Raw genomic sequence first — 11,844 nt, forward strand, 5'->3', positions numbered from 1 at the left:
AAATTTGGAAAGCAGAGAAATAACAACTCATAAAATCATAGCTGTAGATTTACTATGTCGCCAAAGAGCAAATTTCGTAAAAAATACACTTACTTATGCATATAAAACTAAAATGAATTACAAATCTGCCGAGTAAGTATTCAACCTCATGAATGATTATACATAATCAACAACACAAATGGAAAACTTAGTTAAAATACTAGCGTAAAATACCGAGCCATAGGAAAACACAGGACGATAGTGGAAATACATACATACATATATGTAGGTAAGTATGTAACATTTTTACATTAACAATTTTTAGTAGAAACAATTTTTTTTTTAGAGTATAAATGTTCAAGAACGAGAATGAATGACAGCTACTCAGTATTTACCTTAGTTAACAGTGGTGGTGTGGTGATGGATGGTGTTGTTGTCGTTAATGAAGCTGTGGTTGTTGATGATATTGATGGGGGCGCGAATGACGAAGTAAACGAAGACGCCGTCGAAGACACGGTCGAAGGTGATACAGAGAATGATGATGATGAAAGCGCAGAAGGGGTCGAAGCAGTGAAATACGTGGATGCGGATAATGAGGTCGCGGCTACGGCTGCATTTACCGATGAAAGAGGTGATAGTGTTGTTGCCGCGGTTTTTTGACTCTCATTTACTGAGAGTGGTAACAATGAAACCGTTTCAATATTTGCCATTCCAGCATTCATAGGATTTGCAATTGTAGTGCTGAGCATAAACGGCTCCAAAGTAATCGCTGCTGACGACGAAGTGTCTAATTCCACAATAGACGGCGGTGTTGATGCCGCTACTTCCAACTCATTTAAAATCAATGGTGGCATAGATTTGTTTGTAAAACCAGTACCAAGTCGTCCATTCTTATTTTGAACAATAGAAGCGCCTGACCTACCCTTAGCATTCGCCTCAACAGAAACATTGGCAGCTGCTCCAAACGAGTAAAATTCATTTTCAATGTTATTTTCAATGCGAAATTGTGACGGTAATTGTGTTGAGTCACTTGTTGTTAACTCATGCCCAGAACTAGTAGAGGTTACTGGTTGATTCTTTTTTAAATTGACATTTGTATCTAAATCGTTTGATTGGGCGAGTTGTGTATTGAGCTCTTCAAGAGTGTTCGGTATACCCAATTCTTTCTCAATTTCCACTGCCACAGGAACATCTTCGCCGCCGCCTTCTTCTTCTATAACAGGGAGCTCTTTGATGTTTTTCGTATTTTCGATAGTTTTGGTTATAACCGATTCCAGCTGCGAAACGCTCTCAACTATTTCTTCGTCGATGTTACTTTCTTTATTTGGTACCAGGAAGTTCGATTCGCCCGTTGAAGGAGACTGCTGCTTGGCTTGATGGCTTGATGACACAGGCGCCACAGCTGGAACCTTTTCCTCAATTGCGTTGTCCGGCTGTGTGATTTGGCCACTTGATTCCGAAGATGCCAAAACTGATGATATCCCCGAATTATTATCTCCGAGATTTGACTACCAACGTACAACAATGTAAAATATAGGCAGTCGGTCGTGCGTAAATGTGTGTGCATATGAGTATGTGAGTGTGATATATGCGTGTTTTTATGTGCCCATGAATAGCCGCATACATACAATGTATATGAATGTAATAATAAACGTTTACAGTTAGTCAATATGAAATACAATTTGAATGCACAGAAAACGTTTGAAGGTTAGCACAGGAAAAGACGGAAAGAAGAAAAAGACCAAAGAAGAAACATCATTAGGTTAATAAAGATGTCTTATATTTTTATAAGATTAATCAAATACTTATTGCCGTGTTTGTGTGCGTGAGAGCAAATGTGTTTACCGGGCATGTATGTATGTATGATTGTCTGAGTGATTTTCTTAACTTGTTTTGACAATGAAACGATTCATTTATTTAATTACAAAGTGCATTATTGAAATAAGTGAAAACCTAAACAATAACCACGAATACGTAAACCACTCCTCGCGAAACACTTAAATTATTTAATTCTATTTGTTGTTATGCATAAGACTTGAATTTTTTCGACTCAATAGGAAACTCACCTGTCCGACGCCATGATGGTGGCGATGAGCATGAGTGGTGACAGCTGGTAACTCCGTCACGTTTTCTCTAGAAAAACATAAATACAAATTTTAATTTCAGTTACAATAATAAAAACAAAAAAAAAAATGGATTTTAGAAATTAAGTAAATAGGACTTCGGAACCTAATGTAGCGAACAGAAGGCGAGGCATTCCGCGAACCGCTACTTTGGCTTTGGCGACTTTGACAGTTCTCATTTTATAGTAAACAACGCCCACAAAAACTTTAAATCCACTGAAATTCACTATTCTTTCACCGTTTTTTACACTTTCCTTATTAATTTTTATTACAAAACCTTTATTTTCATCACAAAGTAAATCAATAAAAAAAACGTTTCCTATCGAAAAATGAAATATTAAAAGAAAGTTGACTTTTCTAACATTTTCTCTTATCCTCCTCTTCGGCTTTGTGTACTTTTACACGAGAAATGACATCGCCGCCGAGAATGTGCAATCTTGTATTCTATCATTCTTGGCATCGGAGCAAAGGTTTTTCTTCATCACTCCGCTGCCACTCCCATTAAAATTTTTTTTTAACCGACTTTAAAATAAGAAGGTGGATATTATCAATTCATCGGAATATTTTCTTTATGTATGTTACACTTTGAATTCCGTTTTAATCGAAAAGGTGGTACCTGAAGGGTTGTCCGATACTAGTAGTTTGGTTTAGACCCGATCATTGGATCGTGAAGAAATCAACGGTGCTCCTAAATTTTTATATGAAAATTGAAGTCGGTTGTGTTTTTTGGTTAAAAGTTACTGGTTATTTATTTATTTATTTACATATCGAGCCAAAACCGCAAGTTAATTACACTGGTTCACAAATTTCAATTTTGTTTTGAAGAAAAACGATGGATAAATAAGAAAGTAATGATTGGTCAAATAAAAATGCGCAAGAATTTTTTGTATGAAATATGAGCAGAAAAGAGTGTTACTCATACGCCACGTACACCTGAGTAGGTAGAGTTTTGCATAGAAAGCAAGAGGCAAATTATTAATTAATTTCTCAGAAACTATTGGTTCGTCAGATACGCAATTAAGTGAAACCACGGTAACGGTAAATTGCAAATATCTCTAAAAGTTATCCATAAAAAAAAAAATATCTAGATTTTCGGAACCACCGGGCAATTCTACATAGGAATTCGGTAGTGGCATCCATAGAACATTTTTGCAGTAAACCATTGTTATTTTTGTCCAGCAAAATCGTCAATTTTGCCTTATGTGCGACGTGACTCTGACTGTTGAACAGTATTGCCAAGCAAAATAAATATAATGGAAATTTATTTAACGCAGTGGGTTTCAATGGCATAAAAAAACAAAAATAAGTAAATTTATTAACTGGAACTTTTTCTTTAAGAAGCTAAGGAGCAAGTGAATTTTTTTTTTAGCTTTTAGCTCTGTTAGTAAACGTGTAAAATATGTGAAAGCATTTCGTCATAAGTGATAAGTAGGCATATACATAGGTCATCGACTAGCATCGAAACTGGTTTTCCCTCGTTGATGACTATTAAAAATATATTCTTTCTAATGGGCATACGATAAGAAAAATTCTACGAGATAATTGAGCATTAAAAAATACAATCGCCTATTTGGCCAGCAACACCATCAAATTGGCAGTACAGCTTCAATTTGGTAAATAACTTAATGCCTACTTTTTATTCCCGCACATAAACACAATCGTGTTCAAGGTCGTTTAACGCACGTGGAAGCTGTGCAGAGTATTTTTATTCTTCCCTATGGTCAGGTGCAAAATATATGAAGCAGCCCTCACATTATCCCACAAAATAAATTTCTCCTCAGCCAACAGCAAAAAAATTGCATTTATGATAGTATGAATAAAAGCATAAATTACTCTCGATTCGATACTTACACGACATCTTCATCATCATCATCGTATACATAGTCATAATCGTCACCGGCGTCATCGGTACCAGAACCCTCGGTTTGACGTCGATTACGTTGCGCTCTTTTCAGTGAAATTTAAGAATAATAATTGAGTAATATGTATGTACATATGTATGTATAAGAATAAAGTTCATTGTTTACCTCGTTTTGTACTGTTTGCGCCAGATAACCCACCAACCGAACTTTTCACCAGTTATATTATCGATAGAACCATCTTTCATTTGGGCACCAATTTGTTTGTTTATAGGCTCACTCATTGTGAAATATGTAGATCCACAGCCAAGCTAAATACAAAAAAATGCAAATATTCAAATATACATATACAACGTGACATTATGTTACTGTGAATTTGGCAAGGCTTAGCTCATTATAACATGCAACGTTAACTAAATACATATGTACAGATGCGTGCAACTAATTAGCAACGAAATTCAAAACGATATTGCTTGCAAATTACGTTTATTTATTTATTTTTAATAATTTTCATTTAAAATATAATTCAATCTATATCAGACACCACAATAACAAAAGTTGCAAAGCTTGCACAAATCGCAAAAAAATTAATCAAACTTCAAAAAATTGTCATCAAAATTTTTTTTTACATGGAAAAAAATCCGCAACACCCTCGGCAAAAAAATTCTAAAAAATCAACGGTAATTTTTAGCGACTTGAAACTTCCACTTTATTATACTAAAATTGAATGGGCTACAAAACTGCATACCCGAAAATTTTCTAAATAGTCTAATTAAAAATTTTGAAATTTGATGACAATTTTTTGAAGTTTGATTAATTTTTTTGGCAATTTGTGCAAGCTTTGCAACTTTTGTTATTGTGGTTTCTGATATAGATTGAATAATATTTTAAATGAAAATTATTAAAAATAAATAAATAAACATAATTTGCATGCAATATCGTTTTGAATTTCGTTGCTAATTAGTTGCACGCATCTGTACATTCCAGCCAACTTACCACAAAGCTTACGCGTCCCAGAGGACGATTATAATTATTATGGCACTTATTATGACCTCTGCGTATTGATTCCTTTTGCATTTCGCTGAGTTCGCGTTTTGTTACAGATTCCATAACGATAAATTCCTATGGAGTGAATAAAGAGTAAATTATTTAGTTTATTTAGTTGCATTTCTTATTTGTCACATTTTTGTCTACCTTCGGTATGGCAAAGAACTTGGATAACTTCTCAAGTACTTTGTCCTTTTTATTGTCACTCAAATCCGTCCAATCACGACTTTTCAGTACTAAAGACAGCACAATTTCGCTGTTTGCCGCACGGCAACTCGACACTTCTACCGAATATGGATCGTGGCTGTAGTGAGTGTGAGCTGGTTCATCTCGAGGCTCAAGAAGAGGAACCTAAATAAAATAATTATAAATTTTTTGGTCTTAAATAAATTCATCATTACTTTTACAAGTTGAAAATACATATTGACAATTTATTATTTGTTACTTAATTTTAATTATGTATATTTTATAAAAATTTACAGCAAAATTCATAAAAAATAAAGACTTTAACTGCTTTATACATAGATCGAAAATTTGTATGAGAGTGTCACTTTATAGAGCTCTTCAAATCTATTTTATTTTTTTATGAAGAAGGCCATTAGTTTATAACCATAGCCCGCGGGCGTTATTTCATCTTTCTTGTGGCTCTTGTATCCATTTTAGAATATGTACATCCAAAACCCCTGTTCGTGCGTCATCCACATCACCACAGTATTTCTGCGGCGTGGGTACACAACAAACAACCCCAACTCCTCATCGTACATTCATGTAGAGCATTTAAATTATGAAAGTACAAATTTCAAGATTTTTTACTGAATCAAATATTCGGGCATGCAGTATGGTAGCCCATTAATTTTTATGTCAAAGTGCAAATTTAAAGTTCGTCGGAATATTTTCTTTTATGTATGTTACCGCATAACTTTGGACCACGTTTACCGATTTCTATAATACTTTTTCTAGATGAAAGATGCTACCTCACAGATGGTCCCATAATAATTTGATTTAAATTCAATCATCGCATCAGGAAGAAATGAACAGTAATCTTAAATTTTTATATGAGAATTGAAGTCGGTTTTGTTTTTTTCTGAAAAAGTACTTGTGGTATATCAACTGAAGTATGAATTGGCCAAACTTTGATAGCGTTTTCCCACAAACTTAAAGTATTGAAATAATATTGTATATTAGGGCTACGGTGACCACATTCGTACCGATTTTGGCCGGACAGTACCGATTTTGAGAAAGTTGTCCCGCTGAATATTTTTTAAAAGTCGGGACGTGTAAGTGTGCTTTTTTTATTAATTTAATAGAAGTCACCGTGTTCTCTAGCCCAAAAACCATTTTTCGGACGTGGCCAGAACTTTCGTTATCTCAAAGAACATAGAATATAAGGGAGCCGTAAACATACCCATCCATAAACATCCTTATTTTTATATCATTCTTGCTTTAATTTTCTTTAAGGTTTTTATATTTATTTGTTAAGTTTTTTTTTTTTTAATGAAACCTAGAATTTGGTGGAATTATAAAAAACAGTATTTGTTCTGTTCAAAAATTTCTTGGATATGAAAAATATAAGCCAGATACATATCTATCGATACCTGAGTGGAAGATGGGCCTATCTCGGCAGCCGGTTCGAAAAAGCTCTATCTCAGAAAACTTTTCAAGAACGCCCTATTTCAGAATTTGGTTAATCTCAGAATTCAGTTAAAAAACGCCCTATCTCAGCATATTTTGAATGTATTTTCTTCAGAGATAGGGCGTTTTTAAACCGAACACTAAAATGGAATGGACTACAAAACTGCTTACCCGAATTATTTCTAGAAATTCCAATTAAAAAATTTGAAATTTCGATGACCATTTTTCGAACTTCGGTTGGCACTGCTAACCACTACACCACAGCGATCGCCGCCAATTTTACATAGACAAATTTAAAGACTTTAGGATACAGCGATGCTTAACACGACTTATGAATTCCCAAATTAATTAATTGACGAAATTTTCTATGATCTTTTTTCAGTTTTTTACAGCTTAGGTTTGCTTCCTAATTCTATGCGAATAAAGCTAAAGCTATTGAGTTCTAACCGAAAGATTTTGAACTAAGCGAAGCGTAAGAATAAATTATTGCTTAAAGATCCAAAAATGATTGTAAGTAATCCAAAATTTAGTTCAAGCAAATACAAAACGCTATTTACATTTAAAATTGACCACTGAATCTTGAATGTCCCAAGCTCGGACCAACTGTCTGTCCGCTCCTGTATCACATTGCAACCAATTTTAGATAAAAAAAAAAAAAAATTAAATTAAAACTTGCTCCAGCTGCGATTCGAACCACGCCGCTCATGAAAATTCGTTGACTAAGTGCCTACACAGTATTAAATCCTTACATGTACCCTTTGCCCACTTCTGCGTGACATTGTAACCGATTTTTATATCAAAACTCAGACTTTTGGCATTACATTCGAAACACTTTTAGTACAATTCACCTACTTTTTATTAAATTGCTTTTTTTTGGACTACTATGCATACCTACCAAATTCTGAAATAGAACGTTCTTGAAAAGTTTTCTGAGATAGGGCGTTCTTCCACTCAGCCGTCGAAATAGAGTTATTAGTTTCCAACAAATAAATATCAATTTTGATATCATTAGATATTCATGCCATTTTATGACTCTATAGCTCAACTTATGGACATTCTTAGTTACATATGTACATATGCGCATTAGGGTGGTCCAAAAATGCATGTGAAAAAGTAAAGTCGGAATTTTTATGCTCTCACCCCCTAGGATTGTTCTATACCGAAAAAAATATACCCTTCTTTTTTTATTTTGAAATCAAAAAAATATTTAGAGGTTGCTCAAAGCGCCTTAAGTTTTCCATGTATTTTATATGGGGAAAAATCAACTTTTCGTATAAATGGTATAGAATAGTTAAAAATTAATATTTTTCTTCCAGAAATCTCTGTTTATACACAATTGTTTTTTTAACCATTTTTTCATTGCAACTATAATTTATACGTCCGCCAAAAACCCCGAAAATGCAATGGGGCGACCAATAAAAAATCGTTTTTATTAAAAAATGGTTAAATAGGCAATTGGGTATTATCATTGAAAGTCTCCTGAAGAGAACCAGAGAGTTTTCCGATCGAAAAAAATATATTTTTCCCATATAAAAATACATTGAAAACTTTGAGCGCTTTGAGCGACCTCTAAATATTTTTTGATTTCAAAATCAAAAATAAGCCTATACTTTTTTTTCGATATAGAACAATCCTAGGGGGTGAGAGCATTAAAAATCCGACTTTTCTATTTTTTTTTTTGACCACCCTAACGTGCATACATACATAAAGTTTTAATTCATGCAAATGAGAATATGATTCAAAGCGGAATGAGTACAATGTGCCGTCATCCATCGGCAAATAATGATATGTATGTATGTATGTAACTATATAAGAACAAACCTCTCTCTAAGAGTGGACATGCTTGCAATAAGTGGAATTGCGAAATGATCGACGGTATTTACTTTTGTATTTACGTTATGTACGAAATCAATTTAACAGATTTCAAGCAGTAGATGTATGGAAATGTGCGCGAGAAATATGTATGGCAATAGCAGAGGCAAGTCACGTTTGCGGTAGTTGAAGTCAAGGAACATATAAACAGAATTAAGGAGAGTTAATACATATATGTAATCGCAAAGCAGGAAATATTGTGGACCTAAGCCAAATTTCTTGGTTGACTCACCGCCTATCTATTTTAAGAGTTGATGATATTCATACACACATACATACATACATTAGTGCTGCCAAATACGGGGCATCCCGTATTTTGCATTAAATTTGAAATGTTCCGCCGGCACAAGATTTTCCCCAAATTTTCGATTCATTATTTTATTATTCATTTCAACCTGTAAACTTCTACTATTGTGAGCAGGTCATTATTTAGCAAGCATTATTGCACACAATTCTGTAAGAGAAATATAGCTAAAAATTACAGTTGATTTTAAAGAATTTTTTTTTGTGGAGGGTGTTGCGAATATTGTTCCATATAACGAATAGGCAACACCATCCACAAAAAAAATTCTAAAAAATCAATGGTAATTTTAGTGACTTGGAACTTGCACTTTATTATAACAAAATTGAATGGCATATAAAACTACATACTCAAAATCTTTCTAGAAAATCTAATAAAAAATCGAAATTTTGATGAACATTTTTTTTTTTTTTTAGTTTAATTTGCGCGTTATCTTTTCTTGTCTATGTACACACATATCTTTGTATAAATTAAAAAGTGTTGTCATGAAATAAACGAAATTTATCATAAGCTATCATAAGTTATAACTAATCTGAACATTACTTTGATCAAATGGATCACCTTTGTAAATATATGGTTCGTAGTTGGGCTTTTAAAGCAAATTTTTTATTTCTCATTTGTCTCGTTAAATTTTTGTAAATTCCGTATATTTGGGACAAATTATGCGTTTGTCCTGTATGGCTGCAAAAAAAATCTGGCAACACTAACATATGTACATACGTAAATATTTACATATTTCGTCGTCGTATTGGTGAACAGTGAATTTTTCGCAATATATACAAAGTTTTTTATTCAAATTTATTTTCGATAATTTTTTATAAAAATATAGCTTATTTTACACCAAAAAACATAAAAATAAAATATCTAAACTTTGTGCAAAACTCAGGAAAATTCAATAAATTTGCACACTAATTTGCAACTTTCTATTCAGATCTTTTAGAAAAATTCTACGTATGCATTGTCCATTCAATTTTAGTATGACAAAATGCAATACATTTTACAGGTATATGTAATGTTATAAGGCCTAGTAGTTATAAAAAGATTTAGATAGTTTTGACGTATTTTCCAAATATGCCTGCAATTAAGATATTTTTGGAATAAAAATTACGCTCAAGGTTGCTGAATATTTTATCTTTAAAAGTTGGATTATTCTGACAGCCCACCTCTTGCTAAGGTATAAAATTATTCGTAATTGTTTGTAGAATACAATACATACTTAAAAAGTTCTTAAAATTACGAGCTTCTGAAACTATACGCGATAAACCTAAAACTACTAAATTACAAACTCAAATGGAGCAAATTGTCAGAGATTCGAAGTAGAAATTTTTCATATAATGAAAGTATGTAGTTCATAGTTTTTCTCTTTTTACTTGTAAAATAAACATTTCTAAAATAAATGCATTTTTTAATTATTTTTCGGGTTTTGTCTTTATTTAGTACCTTATTTTGCCTTCTAGTGCCTTTTCCTGCCTATTTTCCCTTTTTTGTAGGTTCTTAGGTCTTAAAAAAAGGTTCCCTGGTAATAATGTTGTGTGTGAACTCCAAAAAAATGGAATTAATGGCATTATTTTATCACATACCTCCGATGCAAAACTTAACCTAAAAATGCCTTAAAAATTACAAAAATGCCATCATTATTATATGAGGTTAAAAAAAAAAAAATATTTTAAAAATATTTTAAAAATATTTTTTTTAAGCTTACAAAAAATTCATTTCATCAACTTTCGTCAAATACTTTAAGAGAAAATGAGTTTTGAAAAAAAGATTTCTTAAAAATATATTTGCTTATAAAAACTTTAAAAATTAAAATTTTTCAAAAAAAAAAATTCTCAGAATCTCTTTCACATCTATAAACCTCTCTACCCACAAATTTTAACGCGAAAATTCGAACTTGACTGAAATCCGAGGTCCAGTTGAGAAATTTTCACCTGTATACATCTATGAATTATATCCAGAAGCTAAATAATATAAAAGTATTTTCGAAAAAAAATTGTTTGTATGGAAGAAACTGCGTAAATAAAAATTGCTTAAAATCAACGGCATCAACTTAAAATTTGTACTTTATTATAATAGAATTAATTGGGCTACAAATCTGCATACTCAAGTCGCGAGTTTTGCACAAAGTTTAGAAATTTTATTTTTATGTTTTTTGTTGTAAAATGAACCATATTTTTACACAAAATTGGCGGAAAAATATTAGAATAAAAATTGTTGCATATATTGTGAAAAATTTCCTGTGCGAATACTTTGTTCCGGCAGTGTATATTTAAGGCTACATTATTGTAAATAACATACGACGTCAAATCCACGTCTTCTCGCTTTCAATAAAAAAAAACGCAATGAAAATTGGTTTTTTTTCTTTTTTTTCTTTTTGAACACAAGTTTTTTTGTTGAAGGTAAAAATTGTGAAACAAATTGTACACATACATACATATTTCTTCGGTTGAACCCTGCATGACTTTGAAAGAACCCAATAAAAAGTTAGCGGTAATAAGTGTGCCAAAAGTTGGCTAATTTAGTAGGTGACTACGAAATTCCCGACAGGGTATGTACGAACGTACCAGCCAGCTACAGCACACCCGTCTAAAGCTATCCACCAAATCCGCAGCTCCGATCGTCGTCCACCGACCGATCAGGAGACATTTTATAAGCGTAGTCAATGATTCTGGATTTCTACATCGAATGGTATGGAAAGGCGCAGGTCGCTAGTCGAACGCCATCGGTAAAGGAATCCCCAAAGGCGGCGCCGGAAAAAGCCAAAACGCCCGGACTGTAGACTAGATACATTGCTGTGATAGAAAAAGATCATAAGCGCCATAACTAAAGCCAAATAAAAAAAAATGGGTTCGATCTCTGTGCATCAACGAAAGTGGGTTTCAATAAGTTAAGTAAGTTGTTTGTACCATAGTAGATTAGTGGAGCTGCACGAACCTCGGATCGGTAAAAAAAAAGCAACAGTCCAGCGCCTTCGTCTTGGCCTGCAATTTAAACGTAGAATACGTGGTATGGTTAAGAGCATATCCAAGTAAAA

The 11,844-nt window shown here is 33.0% G+C and overlaps 1 protein-coding gene across 3 annotated transcripts in view; it reads right to left on the reverse strand.

Moving 5' to 3' along the window:
• Dg (Dystroglycan) overlaps positions 1 to 11,844 on the reverse strand; it is a 35,033-nt gene that overhangs the window by 14,892 nt on the left and 8,297 nt on the right. For 2 of the 3 annotated variants that reach the window (XM_017612300.1, XM_017612299.1), the window contains exons 2-7: positions 5,156 to 5,359; positions 4,958 to 5,083; positions 4,130 to 4,272; positions 3,954 to 4,049; positions 2,046 to 2,112; positions 375 to 1,487 (exon numbers count right to left, since the gene is read on the reverse strand). In XM_017612300.1, coding sequence (XP_017467789.1) covers positions 375 to 1,487; positions 2,046 to 2,112; positions 3,954 to 4,049; positions 4,130 to 4,272; positions 4,958 to 5,083; positions 5,156 to 5,359 — 1,749 coding nt within the window. The remainder of the gene's footprint in view (positions 1 to 374; positions 1,488 to 2,045; positions 2,113 to 3,953; positions 4,050 to 4,129; positions 4,273 to 4,957; positions 5,084 to 5,155; positions 5,360 to 11,844) is intronic. The other variant, XM_017612301.1, reaches the window with a different exon arrangement.

Source organism: Rhagoletis zephyria, unplaced genomic scaffold (genome assembly GCF_001687245.7).
Source record: "Rhagoletis zephyria isolate East Lansing unplaced genomic scaffold, Rhagoletis_zephyria_1.1 Rzeph_scaffold_00522, whole genome shotgun sequence".
Classification (NCBI taxonomy): Eukaryota; Metazoa; Arthropoda; class Insecta; order Diptera; family Tephritidae; genus Rhagoletis; species Rhagoletis zephyria.